Source organism: Mrakia frigida, assembly GCF_051309035.1.
Source record: "Mrakia frigida strain ATCC 22029 unplaced genomic scaffold BDY24scaffold_16, whole genome shotgun sequence".
Lineage (NCBI taxonomy): Eukaryota > Fungi > Basidiomycota > Tremellomycetes > Cystofilobasidiales > Mrakiaceae > Mrakia > Mrakia frigida.
Genome location: NW_027481265.1, coordinates 194,480 through 218,912, shown reverse-complemented (window position 1 = coordinate 218,912; position 24,433 = coordinate 194,480). Strand labels below are relative to the sequence as shown.

Here is a 24,433-nt window from a genome sequence, read left to right as displayed (position 1 = left end):
TCGTTTCTCTCTTCTCGCTCTCTCTTTTTCTTCCTTCCACCCCTCCCCTCAGGCTTTCCAACAACCCAACCTCCCAAAAATCCTCTCAACCCTCGGCGTCCCTGCCTCCCTCACCACTCCCACTCCCATGATCGACCTCAACTACAACACTTCGGTCCCACCCAAAACGACCCTCCTCTCCGCCGAGTTCCTCTACCACGCCTACCGAACTCTCATGGGACCCTTCGAGGAGATGCGACACAAGCAGATGCAGTCCATCAAGGCAGCTCAGGCGTTTGCCCTCCAGAACGGAGGCACGTTGGGAGCAGCGGGAGCAGGAGGAGGAGCGTCGGGGATTGGAGGGCTGGCTGGGTTGACGAAGGAACAGTATCAGGCGTATATGCTGCATCAGGCTAGCATGAGTGCTGGAGGAGCGGGAGCGGTTCAGCAGCAGTCGAACGGGAACGGATCTCAGCAGCAACCTCTCAACTCCAGCTCAACTCCTCAACCCTCCGGAACTCCCTCCAACCAACCCGCTCCCTCCCTTCCACTCGCTCTTCCTCCTTCTTCAAACACAAACGTCAACGGAGGTCCCTCCTCTACTCCTTCAGCCAACACCAACCTCCTCCAAAACCAAAACCAAAGCCAAGGCCAAGGATCGCCTCCCAACCCTTCCACTCCCGCTCCCAACGCCTCGTCGTCCGCTCCTCCCTTCCCCCCCTTCGCCATGAACGCTGAGACGAGGAGGATGATGGCTGGACTTTCGCACGAGCAGCAGCAGCAGTTCATGATGCAGGCGATGAGAGCTCAGGCTCAGGCCCAGGCTACGGCTTCGCAGGGAGGAGGAGGAGGAGGGTTGATGGGTGGATTGGGTGGGTTGGGTGGCGGAGAGAGTGGAAGCGGGGGGAAGGTTGGGGAGACGGAAGAGGAGAGGAGGGAGAGGAAGAACAAGAAGAGGAAAGGTGAGTCTTGGACGCGTTGTCAAGTCGTCGGAGCTTTTCTTTCTCGTGCTGACTTGAGTCTCGTTTCCTTTGGACATCGCTTTTGCAGTCGAAGCGAGCTCGTCCACTGCCGGAGCTGTGAGTCCTGATCTTCCCTTCGAGACGTTTACTGAGTCGAACGTACGACTCGAAGCTGAAACTTTTCTTCCTTCTCCTCTGGTCGCGTCTCAGTCCGCCGCTCTCCCTGCCTCCACTCCCCTCCCACCCAGCCCCGCAACAGCCAACCACCGTCCTCGAAACAAGATCCAGTACATCCCTCTCCAACGAGACTCCACAACCTACGGAGGATGGGACGTCGACGGAATCGAACAAGATCGACTCCGAACCAAAGCGTCTCGAAAGCCTCGTCCCGTCAACGAGCTCGGAGCCGTCGACATCGAAGGACTCCTCATGTCTCTCCAGTCGAGGATACAGTCCGAGGTCTCCTACGCTCTCACTACCATCGAGATGCTTTCGGTTCAGCCGTCGGGATTGGGACGGGACAGCGGAGCATACGAAGGAGTGCTGCCGTTGAAGAACTGTCCGGACCTGCTGGAGGAGTTGGTGGAGTTACTGGAGGAAGTTTCGATTGGGGAGGGAGGGATGGCTAGGAGAGAGCAGGTTTGGAAGGGAGGAAAAGCAGGAGGGAAGGAGAAGGAGAAGAAGAGGTTGAGGACGACGAGTTCGCAGGAAGAGGAGGAGCACGAGATGGTCGTCGACGCGCCGGTCGTGATAACGAGCTCGTCGTCGAAGCTGGAACCGCTCGAGGATACGAGGAAATCGACGTCGAAACCTCGATTGGTCCATTCGGCTTTGGTCTTACTCGGACACGAAGGAACGGAGAGGCTTCGGTCGGAGAGGAAGGAGGAGGGAGGAGTGCGGTCGACGAGGTCGGCGGAAATCATCCTCGTTATCGTCAACATCATCCGAAACCTCTCCTTTCAAAACGAGAACGTCACCATCCTCGGTCGATACACCCCCCTCCTACACATCCTTACCGCCATCTGCGAGCCTTCGATGGCTGGACTCACGGTTTCCCTCGAACCTCTCCCTCCAACCACCTCCTCCCCCACTTCGTCGTCGGCTCCTCCACCCCCCTTCTCCATCATCGATCTCGCCAACGTCCGAAAAGACGTCCTCTACATCCTCTCCAACCTCGCTCACGACATCCCCTTCTCCTCCCCAACCTTCCCTCTTCCAGTCGTCCAATCCATCTTCGACATCGTCACCTCCTTCATTTTCGAGGCCGACGGAGATCTCTACCCTTCCTCCATGTCCACCACCGATCCCATCGCAGCATCCAGGATCCTAGCCGCCGTCCCCGTCTACCTCGAACTCGGAATCGCAGCCTTCTCTCGCCTCACCGTCCAGGACGAGAACCGACTCGTGTTTGGGAGGCTCCCTCCGCAGGATCTCTGGGATCTCTACACCACCCTCGTTCGATTCCTCCCCGTTACCGAAGCCGACTTCTTTCGCTCTTCCCAAGAGGTCTGGACAGGCTTCAACGAACGAGTCTGCCTCTCCATCTACAACCTCGTCTTCCTCGCTCCCTCCTCCGTCAAAACTCAAATCCGTCGCAAAACAGGCTACACGACCATTCTCGTTCGGATCCTCAAGAAGCTCTACCCCAACACGACCCTCTTCAAGGAGAACTCGTACGCCATCCTGTGCCGGAGGATCCTCGAGACGTTCGGGGTGCTGAACGAGGGAGGGGAAGGGGATGGAGCTGGGGTTTGGTTGGATTTCGGGACGGGTCAGGGGAAGGAGACGGAGGTGAAGAAGAAGCCTAGAGTGGAGATGCCAGGGTGGTTGACGGGGACGCCGGGGTTGTTTGAGGACTTCTTCAAGATCAAGGAGACGGACGGGGTGACGTTCGAGGAGTTGGATGGGTTGATGTCGGATCTTTGAGACGCGACGGAGGCGATCTTTTTCTGTAGCTTTTCGTCTTGATTTTCTTTCATTCTGGGTTTCTTTTTTTTGGTTCTAGTTCTATTATATCTACGTTTTCGCATCTGCTTGCATCTGCCTCGGTCAGCAAGGAGTTTAGTGCTCTCAGTTTCTTCGATGCATCGAAATGGTGAGCTTCCAACCTTCCCTTTCCTTTTCCTCCCTTGCCTTCGCTCACTCTCGCTCTTTCCTTCTCCTCAGTGATGCCACCTCCTTCACCTCCAGATCAAGATCGCTCTCAGAGACACAGGGTCGTCCAACCCTCGAGCAGACCGCCCTTCTTCAGACGAAGTTCGCTCTGCAGCTGGACGTTTGGAGGAAGATCAAAAGACGCGATGAGTCGTTGGCCTTCGTCGTCGAAATCGCCTCGGCGCGAGTTTGCATTTTCCCTGGTACATACCGAGCACTGCTTCCCAAAGAGCTAGCCCCCAGAGTGTCGAACTTGTAACTGCTTGGAGGAGCAAGCAGTAAGGTAACGAAGATCCGAGGCGACGACGTCGAGCGAGTCGGCTGCTAAACGGAGCCTCCCTCCTCTCTGGGTCATCTGCAGTATGAGTTCGAGGGTGCGCACGCTTAGAAGTCGCTCCCCTAGCTAGATATCTGGCGAGGGAAGACTTTCACGAGCGTTGTTCCCTATCTTTCTCGCCAAGGACGCTTTATTTCCGACCTCGACGCGACGCGAATACCCGACGACCCTTCAACCCTCCATTCTCTCCTTTTCTCTCGCAGATCTTCCCAAATACCTTCACTCGATTCCTGGTTACTTCAGCTAGCTCCTCCTCCAAAAATCTTCGCTCGAATCGGGTCAGAACTTCAACTCATCAGGAATAGAAGCGTTGGAGAGCCTTGGCGACGACCCTTGCTTTTCGTCCTCGCTCTTCTCTTCCCTGCTTCCTTCCCTCTAACCACATCAAGCTCTCAAACCACATCCCTCTCTTTTCCTACCATGTCCTGCTCCACTGCCGCACCTCGTCCCGTCGCTTCATCGTCGCAACTGCAGCAACAGCACGATCCAACGCCTCAGCCTCCTCCTCCCTCGTCGAACACCTTCCAACTTCTCCCTCCTTCCCTCACAGAAATCCTCGACGCCTTCTCCAAGAACGGAGGAGGAGACAGAGAGCTTCTTCTAGCTATCCTCTCTGCCAAAAGAGCTGAAGAAGACGTGAGTGTCGTCCAGGTTTTCTCTCTTTCTGTCGTCGGGCTATTTCTGACCTCGTCCGTCTTGTCTTGGATATGCTTCTCTTGCGTGGTCCTCTCAGCGCCTGGCCTCTTCCCTCTCCTTTCAAACCCAACTCTACCTCCTCCAGCAATCTCAACATCAACAACCGTTCCATATGATCCCTCAAATCCATCACCTCCCTCGAATGAACCACCTCGACACACCTCCCTCGCCCTCCTCCCTTTCCTCCTCGTCGTCCTTTTCTTCCACCTCGGTCAGCCCAGGACCTTCCACCCCTCCTCCCTCCCGTGAAGCGGAACCCTCGTCAATCGGACCCATTCGATCAGCCAAACTATCCGTCGTTCGAGCCAATCTTCTCGCTCGCAAGGAGAGGAAGCAGAGGTTGGACGCGTCAACATCCTCCGCCGTCTCTTCTTCTCTTCCTCCCCCTCGCAAGTCGCCAACCCCGACAACGGAGTCAAGAAAGAGTCCTGAGTCGACGAGGGTGGCTTTGAGCGGGTTGATGGGAGTGGCGGGATCGTCGTTGGGAGTCGTTGGTGCGTCGTCGGTGAACTCGAGGGCGAAGGAAAGTTTTGTGAGGGGAGGAGGGAGTGAGGAGGAGGAGGAGGTGAGGGTGAAGTTGGAAACCCGGGATTAGGATATCTAGCTTCGATTTGGGTCTTAGGTCTCTTCGATGTGTTTTTCTCTTACGCTCGACGAATGAGAGATCAGGAATCGACCGAGTCGTTCGTTGGCTTCCTGCCTCCTTCGGCTCAAAAAGTCGAAACGCAAGGATCATGAAGAAACTGGAGAGTTGTATCGTTAAGTCGTATATAACAGTAAATGAAGGGAAGAGAAGAACTATGCAGAAACGGACGAGTTCCTGATCGCGTCGAAAAGTCGAACGACTAGACCGAACAACGCCATCCCTCCTTTCACGCCTTCCTCTTCCTTCTTGAAGCGTAGCCATCATCGACGGGTAGGTGGGAGCTGCTGACCGGGCCAGGAGAGCGAGAACGAGACCTCGAAGGGACGGGATTGTTGAGGAAGAAGATCGAGATTGGTTGATTTTGGATCACGATGCCTGGAAGTGGGAAAGGGAAACGAAGTATGTTGTCAGTGAGACGTAGTAAGATTCAGATAAGCTGCTAGTTGTACTCACCGTCCAAGGTCTGAACTCGTTTGGCTGCTCGACGCGTCTGGAAAACGAGAAGAAAAGAGGAGCAGGTGAGCTTGCGCAAAGAAGAAGGATGTATTTAACTTACTAGAAAGACGAGAGAAGCCGAGGAAGATACCCCGTCTTGAGATCTTGAGATCCTGATCCTGCGAGTGGGGAAGATAAGAGCAAAGTCAGTTCAACGAGCACAGCCGACGGGGACGACTTTGACGTACTGAGCTTCCGCCGATCCCCAGAGGCAGTTCTTCAGTTCCGAGATTCTGAAGTGGAACGGAAGGTTCTAGAGAGAAGATAGGGAGATAGCAGGTCAGCGAGCGAGAGCGTGAAGAGCAGGAACAACGCTAAACGCACGTCGCAGATGAGGGTTCGACACGACTCCGAATCCTCATCCTCTCGAGGAGGAGGCAGCCTGGATGAAGACCCCGACGCAACGGGAGACCTTGAGCGATGATCTCGATATCCGTGTCGGTAGCCATCGTCGACAGGCTTCGGGATCAAAGAAGTCGGGAGACCGTGTTTCTGATCGTGATCGAAAGTATCCTCTTTTGCGAAGGACACCGTCAGCCTCTGAGATCCGAGAGGCGAGTCTGAAGAAGAAAATAAGTTTAAGCAAAGTCAGCGGGATAGAAGAGGGATAGAGCTCGGAAGAACTCACTGTCCAAAGCCTCTCGAGCACGATCAGCGTCCGATACGTCCTCGAAAGTGACGAAAGCGATCCTGACGTCTCGTCTTCCCGTTGAATAGGGTGTTCGTATACTAGATTTGATCAAAAAGTAAAAGAGAAGAAGGGTAGAGGTGAGATTTCCATTCATTTCGGGAAGGAAAGCAATAGTCGAAGTCGCGTTAGCTACGGACCTCAGTACCTTCCCGTAGGCTTCGAAGACTGCGTTAACCTCGAGTTCCGAGCACAATGAATCGATGGACTGCGTGAAAGGCAAAAGAAGGCGAAGCCATCAGCAACGTTTCTCGTTTCACCAGTCGAGACAGAGCGACGCGACACTCACCGAGACGAGAAGAGTTCTGGAGGAAGGAGCAGAGCGTTCTTTCTGGGCATAGGTGACCCTGACTCTGACTAGATTGGGTCCGATGAAGGTATCGTGTGTTGCTTCTAGGGCTCGTTTAGCTTGAAAGGAGAAAGAAACAGACGCGCCCGTCGTCAGGCGCAAGGTCACAGCCGATGAGGGAAGGGAGGCACGAACCGTCTGACTTGTGCTTGAACTGAACGAAACCGAAGGTGGTTGATCCCTTCTTACTACGAACTCGAGTACTGGTGCGGATGAGGAGCAGAAAGTCGGGTCAGCGCGGTGGGCGACGGATCGTCGCCTTTCCCTTTCCCTTTCCAGCCAGACTCACTTCACTACACGTCCGAAGGGAGCATAGATCTGCTCGAGATCATTCCAGTCCGTAGATTTGCTGATGCCCTAAGATCAACAGGGGACGAGGAGGCGAATCAGCGCAGTCGGAGAGGCGAAGATGGCGAAAAGACTGACCGTCAAGAAGAGGGTTCTGTGATCGACATGATTCCCAGAATGCCTCGGACCTCTAGTTTCTACGTCAGGTGATCTTGATCTGCTGAGTTAACAGGGGGAACCAATGGTCAGGGTTGGTGGAAGATCGAGGGGAAGAAGAGAAGCGACCCACCTCGGTCGGTCAGCCTGCAAGGAGTGAGATCTGCGACGGTCTGGAGAGTGAGGTCGAGAGTGACGTAGCCTATATCAATACGGGAAAACTCCAGGTCAGCGCTCTTCATATACGAAGCGGCAAGGGTGTGGGGCGTGAGAAACAACAGGGAGGGGACGAACGGAGGAGGACTCGGAGAGTACGCCCTTCTTGAAGCGTCGTAGTACGAGTTGGAAGTTTCGAAGGTCGCTTGGGTGACTTCCGAGACGAAGGTAGAGCTGATGATGGGAAAGAAAGAAGAGCCAACGTCAACGGAAGTCTCACAGAAGGAGAGAAATCGAGAAAGCGTCTTGAGGCTCGAACTCACCTCGAAGGCAACGTCTCTTCGCTCGCCAACTCCGTCGCTGACCTATACGAACACCCACATCACACCACCGTTAGCTCGGTTAGTACCCACTGCAAAGCTTAAACGAGCGGATTTGGGCTCACCTCTTCGACCAAGCCTCAATCTTCTCTGCCAGTGGATCTCCGTCCTCTCCCACTTCCTCTCCCTTCAACGATTCGCCTCCCAGGGCTGGAACTGGAGGAGGACGAGGTGAAGCAGTCTTGACTGGGTCGTTGAGAGACTGAAGCAGCTTCCAGCATCTGAAGGGAAGCATGAAAGGAAATGTTAAGGCGAGAAGAAGAGTGGGGAGGGAAGGGAGGAGGAAGTTGAGCTTACTCGAGTTCGACGTCGTCCATCCTGAGCGCTACGAGCAGAGGGAGATCCAGAGGTTGATTGAGGAAGAGAGAGGTGTGAAGAAACTTGGTTGGGAAGAGGATGGTTTCGAGAGAAGGAATGGAAGGAGGAGGAGAGGAGGGAAGAGCTGAAACAAGGGAAGGAAGGAGAAGATGGTGAGCTCGACGTTTCACATTTGCTGGCCGTTTCGGCTCAGCAGTTCGCCCAGGATTATGTTTGCGAACGTCTACCAACTCACCAGATGAAAAAGGGCTCGTTTAGATCGCTGAGAGGTTCGGAAAGGTCTTGTTTTGCGTTCGAGGGAAGGTCGTGGTTGCGGTTCGAAACAAGGGGGGTCGGCCCTCGCTTCGATTTCATGACTATTCGACGGAGGCAGAGCCTGACAATGTTTCATCTGTGGAGAAGTATGATAAGGTAACGTGGGCGTAGATGAATTCTATCGAAAGGGCTAAGGTGTATGAAAAGGGTCGTAGGAATCGAAGACCCAGCAAACGAAAAGAGGAAACAACAACATCTCAATTCGGGACCTCTCCCATCGACTCGAAGAACAGCGTATCCATCTGAAGGAAACAACAAAGAGCAATCCAAAGGGTCAGCGAAAAAGACGACAGCGTCCCGAGATGGGTCCTCGTCAAAAAAAAAAGAAGGAGAAGCGACGCACCTCTCCCTCGTCCTTGTCTGCCAATGCGATAGCTCCCTTGAGCGAGAAGCCCTTGATGTAGACCGCTCGAAGGAGGTGGAGATGAAGCATCCTCGATGAGATTTGAAGGCTGTGGGAGTGGGTTGACCCTGCGGAACCAGTGAAAAAAGCGAAGAGGAGGAGGAGGAGGTCAGTCGCGTGCGAAGAAGAGAGCAAGAACGAGAAGAGGGAGGAGAACGGACAAGGAGTTCCTTTGAGTTTGATCTCGTGGCAGCCAGGTTCCTTCGCGAGAGGACCAGAGTGTTTGATCCCTGCTGTCCAGGCGGCCTGTTGAGAAGGGAAGAAAAGGGAGAAGGGATCAGCGACGGGGAAGAGAAGAAATGGACCGAGACGGGACGAACGTTGATGTGATCCTCGACGCTTTCCACGACGGCTTGAGGAGCGTCGATAAGCCAAACTTTATCGTCGTCTGTGAGAAGATCGATTGAAACAGAGTCAGACGCCCGAGGAGAGTCGAGAGAAGCGAAGGAAGACGAAGGACGCCTCACCTTGGAAACTGCAACCAAAACAACGAAACCCCCAAGTTCAGCACGAGCTCAACAACCAGCATAAAGAGATTGCAAACTCACCTCATCGAAAAGAACTGCGTAGGAATCTCCGAGACCGCGCCCTCCTCCCTTCGAAGGTACAGCGTGTCCTTCGACGAATCCTTCCCGCTCGCGTCGATCGCAGCACAGAGAACGTAGTTCTGCTTCGCCAGAGCCGAGAGGATCGCGCTCATCAACCTCCGAACCCTTCGAGAAGCAACGGAAAAGAAAGAAACAAGGGAAACGCGTCAGAGAGAGTGAGCGTCGGAACGCGTCGAGAAAGGGGAGGAAAAGAACGCGCATGGAACTCACGAAACCCCAGCTCTTGTCCCTCTCGCTCCCCAAACAGTCCCGTTAAGGTGTACCTCCCACACCTCAGATGACAACATGGGCGAAGTAGTCGCTGGATCGTAGGTTTTGCTGAACGAATCCTTGGGAACTCCGTGTGAGGAGATGCCTTGAGGCCAGGCATCTGCGAGCGTCGAGCGAAGAGGTCAGCGACAAGAACGAGACTGGACTATCGATGAGCTGACTGACCTTGAACAGCGTGAAGAATAGGCGTATGAAGCGATCCCGGGAGGTTGATGAACTGCAGGACGTTGTCTGAGATGGTCGCCGAGCGATCAAAAGGAAGAGAATCAACACGAGCTCAACCTTCGCTTGTCCCCATTCCCGTACCTCGACCTTACACCTCCGAGAACAGGCTGAGAGGAAGATTGTGAACTTACGACGAGACAAGGCTCTGTAGGAAGTCGTTCGACGGGTGGGACGAGAGGAAGCGAGAGAGATCAGTCAGCCCGGCTTCCGACGTCCTCCTTCCTCGAGCTTCCCTACCCTTCACCCCACGCCGCTCCTTCGATAAAACTGAATCGAGAGGCGAGCTTACAGGATAGCATAGCAGCAAGTCGTCCCTGAGAGTCCAGTGCAGGTGAGGACGCCGTCGTCGAGGCTCACTCCGGCTCCCAGGCTGACGCTCGCGGATGCGGAGGAGGAGTGAAGGGACGTTCGAGGGGAGGCGAAACTGGTTGAAAGCAGCAGCGAAAGGGAAGCGAAAGAGAGTTAGATACTGATCAGGAGCGAGGTAGGATTCCAAACTCTCGAGACTTGGAAGTAGAAGGGGGAAAACGAGAGAGACGACGACGACGAGAGATAAAGGAAAGAAGGGAAACGACTCGAGCTCAACTCACCTACTACTCCCATTCCCCGTCCTCGAACTCAACGAATCCTGGAACAACGAGTCCGGTCTAGAGGAAGAAGACGTAGATCCCACCGTCGAGGTCCTGAGGATGGACTTAGGGTTGCCGGAAGGGGAGTCGAGAGTCGGGAGGGAAGCATTCGAGCTCGAGGTGGAAGGGGACAAGGAGAGCGTTTCCAGCTTGGGAGAGGAACTGGAACCGGACGAGGATTTGGTAGGAGGGCCGCGGTGGAAGAGAGAGGGCATGGTGTTGACTGTTTGAGGAGTTCGGGGGTGGTGGTGGTGGTGAGCGTTGGAGGAGGAAGAGGAGGGGAGAGAGAGGGTTCCCGGTTCGAAGCGAGAGGGTTGGCCGGGAGGAGTGCCGTCAGCTTTTTTTGCGAGGGAAAAAACTTCGAAGAGGGCTGCTGTGTGGTCTCGGATCTAGCCCCTCGTAAATCTATCCTCTTTTTCAATCAATTTTCTCGCACTTCCTCGATCTGTTTGGTTACAACTCTTCCTCTCGCCCGATCTCGCCCGTCGAACGACGCGTCTTCTTCCCTTCGAAGCGTTCTTCAAGGCGACCGAATCTCATCGCCCGAAGAGATCAAAAGAACCGAACCCAGCAAGAAGACCAAAAAGAAAAAGAAGAAAGAGGGAGCGAGTGTGCGACTGATATACTGGAGAAAGGGTAGAGGAGAAAAGAAGAGGAGAGACTGCGAAGTGAAAACGAGGAGAGTAGCTACTGCAAAGCGTGCGAACGAAACGGAACGAGAACCGAGAAAGAAGAGAGAAAGACGTCTAGTTTTGCGAAGGGAAGACGAAAAGAGACGAAGGGAAGGAGGGTGACTACGGGAAGGTGGGAGGGAAGGCGATTCCATCGTGAGGCGAGGCGAGAGAGAGAAAGGAGATGTTTAGTTTCCAGCGATGTAGGCTTTGACTGTTGATTCGAAGGATAAGGAAGGAGGAAGGAGGTCAGCTGGAGAAAGAAGGGAAAGGACGGAAGGAGAGAGAGGAGGGAGGGGAGAGAAGAACGAACCGTAATCGGCGAAGCTGCAAGAAAGGAAGGAGGAAGCAAGAGAAGAAGTGAAACGAAGAGGTCAGCACACAGCTTCGAGAGTTCAACAGCAGCGAAGCGACGAAAGGGACCAGAAGGCAAGGGAACGCAAAGGCCAAAAAAAGCGACGCGACTCACGAAACCATGCAGATCGTCTGCCACACTCCGAGCCCAACCCTCGGCAGCACTCCTCGGTACAGTCCTCGAACTCCGTTCTCCTTGAAGATATGACCCAGCGTTCCGAAGACGGTCTTCTTTCCTCCGGCGAGAATTTTGGGATCCGTCGACTTGGCCATGGACTGCATCTCGACTCGGACGACCTGTGAGGAGGGAGGGTGGTGGAGAGAGGAGGGCGAGAGGGACGAGAGTGATGAGGTGGTGGTGGAAGGGCGGTGGCAGGTGGGCGAGGGCGGAGAGGAGGGTGGGGAAACGGTCAGAAACGTTTGATTCGGGAGCGCAGAACGAAGGAGCTTGAGAAGGGAAAAGACTTACCTCAATAGGCTGGTTCCAAGTAGCCAAAGATCCACCAATAGTCGAGCAAGCAATCTTATCGAGAGCGGTGAGCTTGTCGTCCTTCGACAAACCTCGAAGGGACCTGATCTGAGTCTCGGCAAGTCGAGCGAGACCGATCCTGTAGAACACACAACGCAAACGCACAACAGCAGTAGAACCGTCAGCTCAGCTGGTTCTCATTTCGAGAGAGAGAGAAGAGCGGGTCCAAGGAGAGACGCGTCGAAGGAGAGGGAATGAAGAAGCAGGCTGAAACGCACCTAGATCCCCAGTTGGTGCACTGCCTGATGGCCACAGCGTTCACACCCTTGTTGATCCCAGCGACACCTTCCCTCCGGTAGATATCCATGAAGACGGCGATGGTCGAAGGAGGCTTGACTCCCGAAGCAGCCGTCTTGTGTCGAGTGATCTCGGCGGTCTTCATGCAGGTGCAGAATCCTGAGAGACGAACAGACGCGAGAGAGGATTAGTTGTGCGAGGATCAAGAAGGGAAGTAGCAGCGAAAAGGAAGAGGGACGCGTGTGGTCGAAGAAAGGGAAGGGAAACGGTCGAGCTCACCCATCGTCGCATAAGCCTGAGCGATTCCTCCTCCCATTCCTCCCAGCAGACCTGAAACCGCAGGACTGAGTCCCATCCCCGACGTAGCGTTCTCGATTTCCGAAGCGGTGAAAAGAAGAACGGCTCCTTTCGTGGAGGCTTCGATCCAGGCCTGTGGTGAAACGAGCAGCGAAGGGAGGGGAAAGATGGGAAGGTCAGCTTGAGCTCCCCTGCTTGCTCGAAGGCACTTTTACCCCAGGATAGAAGCACAGAGCTCATGCTGAGAGCGTGGGAAAGAAGAGAAGAGAGAGAGGGGTGGGAAACGTACCCAAGGGATCAAACCCTGGTAGAACCCAAGGATGCCTCCTCTCGACCAAACAGTCTTGTACGCTTGAAGCATCGTCTGAGTTCGGTTGGCAGCCATCTGAGTCTTGAGGACCTCGAGGGGTTGGCCGAGGGTGGTCACTTCGAACTGATCGACAACAACAAAAACAAAAGAAGATAACAAAAGAGTCAGCAAATCTCGTTCGACGAGTCGAAGAAGGGACTTATTGGGGAGGAGGAGGAGAGGGCAGCTTCGTTTGAATGAGCTCGTGAGCTCCCTCCCCTCCAAACGAGGTAAATCCAAGTTGACAGGATGATAGCTGAGCTTTCAGAGCTTCCAATGAAGCTCTGGAAAAAGCAAAGAACAAAGTAGAAAGGGTAGAGAACGAGCTCCGTCTCCTCCAGCCAGAGCCTCGCCCCCCAATCCCCAACGCACGAGCTCTCCTCCCCTTCCTCCTCCATCTATGCGTGCTCTCTCTCCCTCCCTCGGAACGAGTCGCTAGGAGCTCAACCTGTGACTCTGTTGGACGCTTCGGGCTGGTTGATCCGAACGAGGGACCTTCCAGAAACACACAGCCGAAAGGGAAAGCCGACCAAAGCCAACGAGGGGAGGGAGGGAGGAAAGGGAAGCGCCAAATGGGACGAGTCTCGTTCTCGCTCGTCTTTTGCTCGTCCCTCTCTGCTCTCAGACGAGAGAGAGAGCAGAGCAGCCTACACGAATGCATGCATGCTGCCTCCTCGGGACGGAAAAGCGGGAAAGAACGAGAGCGAGCGTGCTCGAACGAGTGGAAGGGGAGCGAAGACGAAGAAGAACGAAGAGAGATGGTCTCAAGCTCACCATGTTCATGATTCCTCCGACGGCCATGTTGGACCAGTTGATCCCCTTCTGTCCAGGTTCGCGAGCCATGGGTGCCATCTTTGCAGAGAGAGTAGAGAGGGGTGGAAGAGAAAGGAAAGGAAAGGAAAGGAAAGGGAGAAAGGGCGAGAGAGAGAAAGAGAGCTGATGGAAGTTGGTTGGGAAGGAGGAGGAGGTGTGGGGAGAGAGAGTCGTTGGGGAACAGGACGATAAAAGCTAAGTTCTGCCAGCTGATTATCTCACTGGGAGAGAGATAAGCCGAAGGATGACTTTGGGAGGATTTTAGAGAGAGAGAGAGGACAATTTTTTCTTGTTGTTCTTTCCTTTGAGACGGACGCGACGAAAAGTGAACGAACGGACGTGTCTTGATTCGCTCGTCCCCACCCTGAGTGTTTGACTGAATCTCGAAGAGAGATCTCAGTTCGACCTCAACCACCATGATCCCTGTCTCTTCTTTTCCCTTCTCTTTCACTCTCTCTGCTGGAAAGAAGAGCGCGTCTTTTCATTCTTGCCCTTGGACGCGTTTGTTGTGGATCCTCCTCCTCGTCATGTTCCCATCTGATGGGAAGTGTTCGTTATGTAAGGGAAATGAGAGAGGAGATCCTCGTGTGGAGGAGGCTGATGTTGTCGTCGTTTTGGAGGGAGGGAGAGAAGGGAGGCGGTTTAGTGGCCAGCGGTCGAGGCTCGTTCGCCAGCGTCTTGGTCTGAAGAGGAAGGAAAAGCAGAAGTCAGTCGAAATCTTCGGAGCAGAGAAAGATAGATAGACTCACAAAGAGGAGGCAAATCGACGACCTCGTCGGGCGACGTCGCGGCTGGAGCCTGAGGAACCGCTCCCGCGTCCTCATGTCTCACGAACCTCGTCCCCGAGTCCCTCCTGTTATCCTCTCCCAACGTCCCAGGACCTCGAAGCGGCGAGTCCTCTCCATCCGACGAACCCAGACCTCCCATCGAGCTAGGACCAGTGTAAAGTCCTCTCTTTTCGCTCGACAACCTCCCCTCCGACTCGCTTCCATGACCTCCCGACGACGATCCAGTGAGACCTCCGGGAGGAACGTGAGCGAAGGCTGAAGGAGCGAAAGAGTTGAGACCTCCACCGAAGTTGGAGTTGGCTGGGGAGGAAAGGGAGTTCGTGGAACCGTGAGTTGAGCCTGGAGCGGTTCCTCCGAGAGCGGACGACGAGTGGTTTCCGTTCCCATTTCCGTTTCCGTTGCCGTTGAAGAAGGCGGGAGAGGGTTGGTAGATGGGGTTGGATTCGGGGTCGGTGGGGAGAGGAGGAGACCAAGGTCGACCGGCGGCCATCATGTCGTTTTCTGCCAGGGAAGGGAAAGGGAAAGGATGAAGAGTCAGTCGACGAGACGAGAAGAGCACGACGAAGGAAAGGTACGAACGAGAAGCCTTCTCATCAATGCGTCTCTGCTTATCTCTCTTCCTGACGCAGAACCAGATCAATCCAGCGAGGAGAAGAAGACCTCCAACTCCTCCGACGACTCCTCCAGCGATGGCTCCAGCGTGGTTCGAGCCTCCGCTCAAGTTCGAGTTTCCTGAGCTCGACGATCCAGATCCAGTTCCGTTTCCGTTCGGAGTGGCCGAGGCAGTAGCGAAGACGGTTTCGACTCCTCCAGAGACGGTCAGGGTAGCGTAGACGCTGAGGGAGAGGGAAGGAAAGCAGACGCGTCAGGTTCGAAATCGAGACGAGAACGAGGAAAAGCGACGAGACAAGGACTCACGTGAGAGTCGTAGGAACGTCTCCAACTGGGAGGGACGAATAGATCACAGCAGCCTCAGAGTTTGCAGCTCCACTGATGCAGGATTCCGAGCCAGCTCCGACGGTGTAGAGGGGAGAGGACCCAGCAGATCCCCTGATGAAGAAAGGAAGACGACGCGAAGGAAAGGAAAGAGGGTCAGTTTCGAGCTCGTCGGGCTCAAGAAAACGGACTAGACGCGGAAGAGAAGTTCTAACTCACTTAGTTCCTCCGTCCGACATCGCAAACATGACTTGAGATCCAGCGAGAACGCGGAAGGGCCAACTGGCGGTTCGACCAGCGAGGTCGGTGATAGGGACGTCGAAACTCATTCCTCCGGGGATAAGACCTGCGGAGAACGTAATGGGAGCTCTCAGCTGTTCGGTTTTTGACTCTGGGTAAGGAAGGAAGTGGAGGAGAGATGAGAGAAGGACCAACCAGTGAGGCCGATGGGGTTCGTGGCTGAGGACTCCCAGGTGATTTGGAAGTCGCCGCACTGGCAAAGAGAAGGAGAAGAGAAGGTCAGTCTCGGGCATCGAGAAGATAGGGAGAGAGTGAAAGGAACGAACCTGGGTAGGAGTTGTAGTAGAAACAGAGAAGGTAGAATCGAGGGAATGATCCAAGTTATCCAAACACGACGTCCCGTTCCCAACTCCATCAGAGACCTTTACGACCTGACTGACTCGCCCTCCATCAGCTCCGTCTACGCTATCCTGCAGGAGAGCGATGAACTCGACTCCAGCACCGAGAGGAAGACTGGGGAGGGTGTAGCTGAAGGGAAGAGCGGAAAGGTCAACTCCGAAACGCTCGAACGACCCTCCTCCTCCTCCCTTGGCGACTCCTTCTCCCTTCCTTTCCATCGAAGCTGGACTCACGATGTTTCGGTGGTTGAGAAGGTGAGGTTGGAGAGAACCTATAAGGGAAGAAAAACAAGTCGAAAAGATCAGGTAAGCTTCCAGAGATCGCAGAATCCATCCTTCCTTCGTCGCAGGTTGCCTTCCTTCCCTCCTTTCTTTGAACTGGCTTTCTCGCAGAAAGAGGACTCGTGGAGAAAGCCCTCGCAATGCGATATGAGATCGGAAGTTTTCTCGACCCCTTTCGAGAGACAGACATGGTGCGGGAATCGTCGGTTCAGAAAACAACCGACCTCCGAGATTGGTTTGCCTTTGGGTTATCGTATCTCATTTTCCTGGCTCTCTCAACGAGCGAGAAGATGAAGATTTGACGAAGAGAAGGGAAGGCAACTTTGAATGTGTGAAAATTCTAGTTCAAATCAAGCGGGAGGGAGAGAAGTAGACTAAGGCTGGGAACGGGTTGTCCGTTTTCGACCTCGTTCCCTTCCCTCCGTTCTTTTCACCACTCAACACCCACCACCCCCCAAGAGACGGACTCTTTCTTTTCGCTCCCCTTCCTCCTCTCTCTCCTTTCCCTCCACTCGACACTTCTATCCTCTCTCACCTATCAAGACGCAACTTCCTCGCCCATTCCCTCCTGCGATGCGTCTTCAGCCTCGCTGTCGAACGGATCGGCCTGGTGAGTCGTCTTCTCGAGGTACGGCGAAGATTGTTGTTGCTGTTGGTGTGGGAGGTGCTGGCGATGGTTCCAGAGGTGGTTTGGGGGTTGAAGAGGAGGAGGGAGAGGAGAAGTGAGGAAGCACGTTGGCGAAGGCGAAGGAAGATCGACCATCGACTTCCTCGTTCTGCCCTCCTTCCCGTTGGAGTCCAAGCTCTTACACTCCTCTCGCAGGAGAGTGAAGGATAAGAACTACGACTGGGTGGGGTGGGGTGGTTGTTGAAGAGGAGGTGGGAGGAGAAATCGAGGCGAGGTTTTCGTCCGCTCTGGGCGACGCGAGACGGAGGCTGCTGAATCGCATCGATGGGAAGGTGGCCGGTCGAGGTTGAATGCTGGCGAAGTTCAGGACGAGCATCTGGTTGTAGATCAGAAAAGAAGAGAGTCAGCCTCGTCTTGGATCGTACAGGAGACTGATTCTTCTCCTTCGCGTTTCTCAGCCCTCCCTCCTTCGCCTTCTTCCCTTCCTTCCTTCGACCTTCCGCACACCTTTACGATTCGCTACACCCTCCAGCACCTCGACTCTCCCATCCAGCTCCTTCCAACTGCGACCGTAACCTGCACTCCCTCCGTCGAACCTCAACATTTCCTCCTGAACCGACTTCAAGAGACTCACCTTCAAGGTCAAGAGCGGGCTCGACGGATCCGACGAAGACTACCTTGATACGCCTTCGGTGAGTGCTGAAGAGATTCGAGAGTGGGTAGGAAGGAGTCAGGATTCTGTTTCTATGCTGATAGTTGAACGTCTTTGATCGGAAACTTACAGGTCGACCTCCCTCCCTCTCAGCCGAGCTCTCTCCTTCCCTCCTTCCTTCCCTCCCTCCCTCCCTCCCTCCCTTTTTCCACCGATATTTTTCCATCCTCGGTACTCCCAAAACTCTCATCAGCACACATCCTACCCATTTCCAACCATCTTCTCTCGATTGGAGCAGCCTGCGATCTTCAAGCGGTCCCGAACGACGATGAGGAAGGAAGGGAGGAGTGGTGTGAGCTCGACTGGGAGGGAAGCTCAAGGAGGAGAGTGGAGATCGAGGGTCGGTGATTGAGAGAGTTCGTGTGGGTAGGCGAGAAGGGGGGCAGAGGATGTTGGTAGTTCTTGAGGTGAGTTCAACGATGAAAGAAGGGAAGGGAGGAAAGCGAGGAGCAGGGGAAGATCGCGTTCGGGATCAAACTGACGGTCAGCTCTCCTTCCTTCTCCTTCCTTCCTTTCTTTCCGACCAGATCCTCGTTTTTTTCTTTCCTTTCCAACCCTTCGTCAAGACATGAACAACTCCTATTTCAAGTCAGTATTCACCGCTTATCTTCCTGGGTTCTATCAAAAGAGCCGTACCTTCTTCCCCTCGCACGAGCTCACCTCAACTCCTTCCCTCTCCCTTTCAGGTCCCCGTTCTCCACCTTCGGTACGTTTTTCGAGCTCTCTTTTTCTTCCATTTCGAGTGGACTGGGTCTATATACGTCTGGGTATTCTCCGTTTTGGAAACGGAGGTGTTTGGGGTTGCCGGGGACGATGTGGAGGAGAGGAGGGAGGAGTCGAGCTCGCGTCCCTCCTTCCCTCTCTTTAGAGGTCGAGTCTACCACAGCTCGACCTCTTTGTGACGAGGTTTTTCGACTCCTTGGCAGCTGGGACTCCGTACTTCATCTTCTGAGCTTTTCGTAGCCCAGAAGGCGATTTACGGGCAAGCAGCAAGGAGGAACTGGGAGGGGAGTGACCTCGAGATCAGCTTCCCCAACTTCTCGCCTCCTTCGTTACGACTACTAGAGCGACTCGGCTGACTTTCACTTTCCTTCCCACCTCTCTCTTGCCATCTCCACCCTATCCTCCCTTCCCGCCACCCGTCGCTCACCCTATTCAGTCGACTCTCGCATGGACGTCGACCACGATTCCTCCTCCTCCTCCTCCTCCTCCCAACCATCGCCGTTGCGAGCTGACTCGCCGATGGACGAAGACAAAGCTCCCAGCAAGGAGGAGGAAGAATCTCGCTCATCGATGGACGAGGACGAATCTTTCAGCGAGGAAGAGAAGGAACCTTCCAGCGACCAGGAAGAGGACGAACACCCTTCGAGCGACGCGGTTCAACATGGTCCCTCTCCTATCTCCTCTTACCACCCCTCAACCCCCACCGTCCCTCTCTCACACGAAACAATCGATCCATCCTGCCCGGTTCTCCAACCTTCCCACGAAATCCCCGCCTTCACTCTACCTCTTCCTCTTCAACCTCCTTCGACCTCCTCCTCCTCCTCCCTCCCTCCTCCTCCTCCTCCTCAGACCGGGAACGTCTTCGACTCCAAGTCACCTCCAAAGCCCAAAGAGATCCTCGACTGGTTCCTCCGCAACCTCAGCAGCAATCATCCGGACATCGTTCGGAGGATCCTCGTCTACGTCGCCGATGGAGAGGGAGAGAAGGAGCGAAGGAGGAAGATCGAGGCCGTTCCTGGTCTGATCAAGGAGGGTTGGGAAGTCTACGACTGGATGGTTAAGGAGTACAAGAAGTATTTTGCTCTGTATCCGGATCGTTTTAAAGGGACCATGTCCTAGTGAGTCTAGCTTTCCTTCAAGAAAAGAGGAACGAGAGAGAATTGACCTTCCGTCGAGCTCACCTTTCTTCGTCCTTCCTTCCTCCCCTCTTCTCTTGACCAGCGCCCCTCCCAACCTCGATCGAGATCGTGACCTCCCACCTCCTCTCTCCCCTCGCGTGGATATCTGGAACTATGCTTGCAAGAAGGAGAACCTCTCTACCTCAAACGAGTGGCACGACGAGAACATGAAGAGCGTTCCAACGATCCAAATCATGTCGAAGTCGACGGCCTGGATTGCTTCGAAGGAGAAGAAGGTCAGCATCTTCTCGTTTCCTTCTTGCTTCCTCTCTCTTTATTCTGACCCTTCTGCTTCTCCCTCTCAGAGTTGGACGTTCGACATCTGCCCCCAGGCCTTCGACTCGAGTGCAGCAGCTGGAGCCGCCAAACAACAACCTCGCTACGATCGCGACAAGGCTTTCTACCCTCCCAACACCATCCCAGGTCTCGTTAACGTAGCAACCACCGTCATCGCCTTCATCCTCAGGACCAACGTCCCGACCATCATTACAACTCACGGCGTCTACTGGCCTCGTTTCTTCCAAAACCTCACCTCCTCGATTGGAGTTCCCTACCTCCCCAACTCCCTCTCCATCCCAACTCCTTCCACCTACGCTCATCAGCTCTCCCTCGGTTCAGACCTCCTCCTCCCCTCAGCCCTCGCCGGCTCCGACCTCAACATCATCCTCCAGCACCTCCCTCACGCCGGCGACCTCTCCTTCGGTGGACGAAACGGATCCTTCGAACGTCGGATCACTGGAGCCGTCCAACTCGACGCCGGAACAACTCTCGTCGGAGCTCTCAGTGGTGTCTCGGTGAAGACGGAGGACGAGTGGAGGTACATCTCAAAACGTGGAACCAAGTACACGGGAGTGCTGTTGGATCGGAGAGTGCTGAGGAAGCGTTGGTTGGCGGAGGGTTTGAGCGAGGAGGTTGTGAAACAGAAGGACGAGGACTACTGGGAGGGCTTGGGGTCGTTCGAGGGAAAGGACGTCCTCAACGCGACGTTCCTGAGCGACTGCGAGAAGTCGAAGAAGCAGTGGTTGAAGAAGCAGGGGAAGAAGCTCGAGTCGGGGGAGGAGACGGAGGCGAGGAGGCTGGCGAAGGAGGCGAAGGAGGCGAAGAAGAAGAAGGAGACGGAGGAGAGGAGGCTGGCGAAGGAGGCGAAGGAGGCGAAGGAGAAGGAGGAGAGGAGGCTGGCGAAGGAGGCGAAGGAGAAGGATCTTTGGATCGCTGGGTTGGAGGCGTCGACGACGACGACGAGCCGTTCCGTCCCTCTCCCTTCCGGCCATGGCCTCGTTCAACCACTCTCCGCCCTTCCTCAGGCCCAGCAACCTCCTGCTACAACTACAACCTCTCTCCTTCATCTTCCCATCCCTCCTTCCCTCAATTTCTACCACCATCTTCCGCCTCGACCTCTCCCTCGGCTCCCTCTCCACCAGGCCAGCCTCGTCCCCGACTCCAACCCGTTCCTTCTCACTCCCAACCTCACCCAAGCTCATGGAGACGCTTTCCTCCTTCCGTCCTCCAACTCCACCGCTCCTCCCTCATCTCACCAACCTCTACCGAACTCTTCCTCTCCTCCTCCTCGACCTCCTCCTCCACCGGCATCCGTCCTTCCTCCTCTCCTCCCAGCCGTTGCTTGCGAGAACTGTGAGGATACGATAAGTGATGGAGTCGGGAAGAGAGGCTCAGGTGGGAAAACTTTGTGCGATCCTTGTGGTGAGTGGGCTTCTACCTTCGTCGAATTAGACGGAACGAGCGCTGATCCACGATCGCTCCTTACCAGCCTTGCATTACTCTCGAAACAACGGAAACGATCGACCTCCTCCTCCTAGCAAGAAGGAAATCGAGTCCATCGAGAAGGTCCGTTCAAATCCTCTCGAGAAGATCCATCAACGAAACGCTGACGTTTCTGCTTCCTCTTCTCCTCTCCTTTCGTTTTCTTCTTCTCTTTTCTCGAAAAGCCCTACTTCACTGCTTCGGGATCACCTTCCGAATTCGCTCCACCCAACCTTCCCTCCCTTCCTACCTCCTTCGAATCCCCCTGGCTTCCCCAACGACCCCCTCCTCTCGAACAGGAGCAACTTCTCCTCGACGTCCTACTCGCTACGGAGGGATCCTACCACAAAGACTGGGGGTGCCAGGTCGCTTCGGCGATGCAGGTTACAGAGAGGAAGGTTCAGTATTGGTGCGTTGAGAAGATCAAGAGGGTCAAGGAGCTTGGGAGGGAAAGGAAGGAGAGAAGCGGAGGAACGAGCCATGCTGTGAGTTCTTCTTTCGACACTCTCGTCTCAAAACGTCCTTCTGACCAGGCCATCTGCTCTCGTTCACTAGCAGCTCCCTCGTCAACCTGACCAAGCGTCTCTTCCTCGAAGTTCACTCTTTAACGACCCGTCTCTCTCCCTCCTCTTCCCTAAATCGCCGCTCCCTCTCGATCCTCTACCCCCCCCGGACCCCCTCCTCTTCTTCTCATCGGACCCACAACACTACTCGGAGGTTCCCTCCTCTTCGACCTATCTTCCTTCGTCGTCGTTCTCCTCTGGCGACGGTGTGACGAACGGGACGGTGGATCCAAGGCTGATGGGGATGTCGACGAGCTGGTTCGGATCAGGGTTCGATGGTGGAGATGCTGGAGCAAGAGGTGAAGGAGAAGTCGGAGGGACAGTGGACAGGAGCGGATCGTCAGCGTCGAGGTCGAGCTACCAACCTTCGCCGTCGAGATCAGGAGCGGCGACTCCCGTCTCTCAGGTCTCGTCTCCTCACCTTCGACCCCAGAACCATCCGTCGGACTTTGCATCTCTTCGAGAGGACAACCTTCGACAATCACCCTTCTACCCTCCTCCTCCTCAGCAGCCCTCCTCGTCCTCCTCGTCCATCCACCACGCCAACGAGGAGCTCTTCCAACTCCAGCACAACCCGAACCTCAGCAGCCTCGTTCCCAACTCTGATCCCTCCGAGTCGCACGAGCAGTTCAGGTCCTACGAGGAGTTCGTCGCCGCTTCCCAGGCTTGGCTCAACCCTCTCCTCGCTGGAGGGAACGACGCGTCGAACATCGCTCTTTCGTCGACGATGGACTTCTCCCTCGGACTCGAGGCTCCTTGGGCCAACGTCTCCTGGTCCTCCGACTTCCGAACTCAACCTTCCCAGCAGCAGCAGCACCACTACCATCCTCAGCAGCAGCCGCACCAGTCGAACGAGGACTTCATCTCGGCCTTCCAACCCAACTTCGACTTCGACCTTCCTTCCCCTCAACGAGGTCAACGGGGATTCAGTCCCATGCAGTTCGACCTGGCGACGGAAACCTTCGGAGGAGACGTCGGAATCGGACAGGACCGAGGAGGACGCTACGATGGAACGTCGAACTTCGCAGCAAACTCAACGGACTTCCTTCCCTCCCATCCGTCCCCTTACTCCAACCCTCCATCTCTCGACGATGCCGTCCTTTACCCCTTCGAACCTCCAGCGGCTTTCGAACCATTCGCTCCTCTCACTCAACAGCAGCAGCCCTCGGACGTCAATTCTTCCGACGCATCGAGCTCTCGAAAGATCCACAAGTGCGGCTGGTCGGAGTGCGGAACCGATTTCGAGGAATCGATGGATCTGACGGTGCACATCAACAAGGATCACGTCGGGAGTGGGAAGAACTGGTATACTTGTGGTTGGGAAGGGTGTGAGAGGGGATCCAAGGGCTTCAGTGAGTACTAGCTCGTCTGACTTTGCTTCAAACTCGAGAATACTGACCTTGTTTCCTTCTCGTTTGAATCAACCAGAGAAGAAACAGGAGGTCATGAAACACATCCAAACTCACACCGGTCACAAACCTTTCGTCTGTGATCATCCTGGTTGCGACAAGACTTTCACTCAGCGTGCTTCGTTGACGATTCACAAGGTTCGTCTCGTTTTGTTTCGTCTCTCCGTTCTTCCTCTTCGACTCCCCTCGCTGACGCTGCTTTGTCTCCTTTGATCCTCGTTGCTTCAGCAAACTCACGACGGAATCAAACCTTTCGCCTGCCCTCACTGCGGTCAAGCCTTCGTCAAAGCCAGCAACCTCGCCAAGCATGTTCGTTCGACGCGTCTCCCGCCCTTCCTTTCTCCTTCTTTCCCTTTCCCTAACTGACTCCCACTTCTTCACATATCCATCATCCCTCCCTTCCTTTCCAACTACAGATCCGAACTCACACAGGCGACAAACCTTTCCCTTGCCTCAAATGCAGCAAGCGCTTCGCTCGAAGCGACGCGCTCTCTCGGCACCAGTCCGTTCACACGAGGAGGGAAGCCGTTGCCGCCAACGGAGGAGTCGCACCGTAGAAGGAGGGGGAGGTGGTGATGGGGACGAGTTCGGGTGGGAGGCGATGAGTTTGGGTTGGGGCGATTCGAGATCGGGTTTGGAAGAGAGGGAGGGAGTTGGGTGGTTGAGATATATAGGTTACGTGTTTTGCTTACCAGTTTTTCTTTTTTTGAATTCGATTGACCTTGGATGGGTTTACAAGGAGAGAGAGATATACAGTAGGAGAGAAAGTGGGGACACGTCGAAGGAGGGGTCTTCTGTCTCCAAGCTCTTGTGTCCTTTGCTCTTCTTCTCCTTAACCGCTCTCACTCGTTGAACCTATTCCTCTCTTGCTCCAACTTTGATCGAGACACTCACGTCAACCAGGACTCCCTCATCAGGGATCGAGCGGAAGGCAAGGACCGACTAGGAACGCGTTCTCCCCTCTTCTCCTTTTCTCTTTACCCCCTTCCCTCTCCTTCCTCCACCTTATCTTTCTTCAAGAACGGGAAACCTCTCGGGAGCCGCCACCGGACTCACTCACAAAGATCACTCTCAGGTGAGCTTGGAGTCGTCAACGCGTCTTTCGATCCATCTGATCGCTCGTCCAAAAAACGAAGAGAAACCTATCAAGAACGTCTCTGCTCCTTCTCCCGCCATCCTCCCTCGTCGCCTCGAATCCCAAGCTGCCTTCCTCCACCTCGAGAACAGTCTCCCCTTCGAGAACTCGTTCTCGAAGCTCGAACGTGAGCTCATCTCTCCCCTCCCCCCCTCCAAACGCACCACCCACCCATCTACCACTCGAACCAGAGCAAGAACTATACTCACAGGAACGCCCGACTCTTCTTTACCCTCTCCTCTCTCCAACCAGGACCGCTGTTCCCTTCCTCCTCCTCTCCCTGACCAGCATACATCCAAGCGAGAGCGAGTCCCTGGCGTCGAAGCTGACCGATGGCGTCCCTCGTTTGAGCTTGAATCGAGAAGGAGAGTAGGAC

At 54.9% G+C, this 24,433-nt stretch overlaps 8 protein-coding genes across 8 annotated transcripts; 4 read left to right on the top strand and 4 right to left on the bottom strand.

Moving 5' to 3' along the window:
- The first annotated feature begins 757 nt into the window (after positions 1-757).
- Positions 758-2,975, top strand: BDY24DRAFT_389533 (uncharacterized protein). Its single transcript, XM_076640548.1, has 3 exons — positions 758-941; positions 1,030-1,058; positions 1,152-2,975. Exons 1-3 carry the CDS (start codon positions 767-769, stop codon positions 2,865-2,867), a joined length of 1,920 nt encoding a protein of 639 aa, XP_076496445.1. The 5' UTR covers positions 758-766; the 3' UTR covers positions 2,868-2,975.
- An 839-nt stretch (positions 2,976-3,814) lies between these two features.
- Positions 3,815-4,719, top strand: BDY24DRAFT_389532 (uncharacterized protein). The gene has a single exon (XM_076640547.1). The coding sequence runs from the start codon at positions 3,853-3,855 to the stop codon at positions 4,375-4,377; it is 525 nt and encodes a 174-aa protein (XP_076496444.1). The 5' UTR covers positions 3,815-3,852; the 3' UTR covers positions 4,378-4,719.
- A 552-nt stretch (positions 4,720-5,271) lies between these two features.
- On the bottom strand, positions 5,272-7,947 carry BDY24DRAFT_63723 (RNA-binding protein). Its single transcript, XM_076645033.1, has 14 exons — positions 7,840-7,947; positions 7,584-7,728; positions 7,352-7,507; positions 7,230-7,271; positions 7,045-7,140; positions 6,884-6,952; positions 6,733-6,814; positions 6,596-6,663; positions 6,442-6,509; positions 6,247-6,365; positions 6,098-6,165; positions 5,898-5,998; positions 5,594-5,829; positions 5,272-5,522 (listed from the first exon to the last, which is right to left on the bottom strand). Exons 2-14 carry the CDS (start codon positions 7,601-7,603, stop codon positions 5,421-5,423), a joined length of 1,227 nt encoding a protein of 408 aa, XP_076496443.1. The 5' UTR covers positions 7,604-7,728; positions 7,840-7,947; the 3' UTR covers positions 5,272-5,420.
- Position 7,948: 1 nt separating this feature from the next.
- Positions 7,949-10,421, bottom strand: BDY24DRAFT_63689 (uncharacterized protein). Its single transcript, XM_076645032.1, has 11 exons — positions 10,016-10,421; positions 9,715-9,849; positions 9,557-9,570; positions 9,366-9,431; positions 9,141-9,300; positions 8,871-9,035; positions 8,790-8,797; positions 8,643-8,710; positions 8,484-8,568; positions 8,263-8,390; positions 7,949-8,161 (listed from the first exon to the last, which is right to left on the bottom strand). Exons 1-11 carry the CDS (start codon positions 10,267-10,269, stop codon positions 8,117-8,119), a joined length of 1,128 nt encoding a protein of 375 aa, XP_076496442.1. The 5' UTR covers positions 10,270-10,421; the 3' UTR covers positions 7,949-8,116.
- A 492-nt stretch (positions 10,422-10,913) lies between these two features.
- YHM2 (Yhm2p) lies at positions 10,914-13,343 on the bottom strand (the record flags this gene model as incomplete). The annotated part of the gene is made up of 8 exons (XM_076638105.1): positions 10,914-10,939; positions 11,039-11,052; positions 11,195-11,376; positions 11,549-11,687; positions 11,827-12,004; positions 12,125-12,275; positions 12,432-12,575; positions 13,266-13,343. The coding sequence occupies 8 exons, from the start codon at positions 13,341-13,343 to the stop codon at positions 10,914-10,916; spliced, it is 912 nt and encodes a 303-aa protein (XP_076496441.1).
- A 603-nt stretch (positions 13,344-13,946) lies between these two features.
- Positions 13,947-16,138, bottom strand: BDY24DRAFT_370350 (uncharacterized protein; the record flags this gene model as incomplete). The annotated part of the gene is made up of 9 exons (XM_076638104.1): positions 13,947-13,987; positions 14,054-14,593; positions 14,672-14,928; positions 15,011-15,142; positions 15,248-15,374; positions 15,464-15,521; positions 15,595-15,796; positions 15,901-15,938; positions 16,046-16,138. The coding sequence occupies 9 exons, from the start codon at positions 16,136-16,138 to the stop codon at positions 13,947-13,949; spliced, it is 1,488 nt and encodes a 495-aa protein (XP_076496440.1).
- A 2,217-nt stretch (positions 16,139-18,355) lies between these two features.
- BDY24DRAFT_63565 (uncharacterized protein) lies at positions 18,356-21,217 on the top strand. The gene is made up of 4 exons (XM_076645031.1): positions 18,356-19,129; positions 19,233-19,425; positions 19,495-21,034; positions 21,136-21,217. The coding sequence occupies exons 1-3, from the start codon at positions 18,459-18,461 to the stop codon at positions 21,004-21,006; spliced, it is 2,376 nt and encodes a 791-aa protein (XP_076496439.1). The 5' UTR covers positions 18,356-18,458; the 3' UTR covers positions 21,007-21,034; positions 21,136-21,217.
- Positions 21,218-21,638: 421 nt separating this feature from the next.
- Positions 21,639-23,949, top strand: BDY24DRAFT_63520 (uncharacterized protein). The gene is made up of 4 exons (XM_076645030.1): positions 21,639-22,865; positions 22,942-23,060; positions 23,151-23,231; positions 23,355-23,949. Exons 1-4 carry the CDS (start codon positions 21,752-21,754, stop codon positions 23,496-23,498), a joined length of 1,458 nt encoding a protein of 485 aa, XP_076496438.1. The 5' UTR covers positions 21,639-21,751; the 3' UTR covers positions 23,499-23,949.
- Positions 23,950-24,433: the final 484 nt, after the last annotated feature.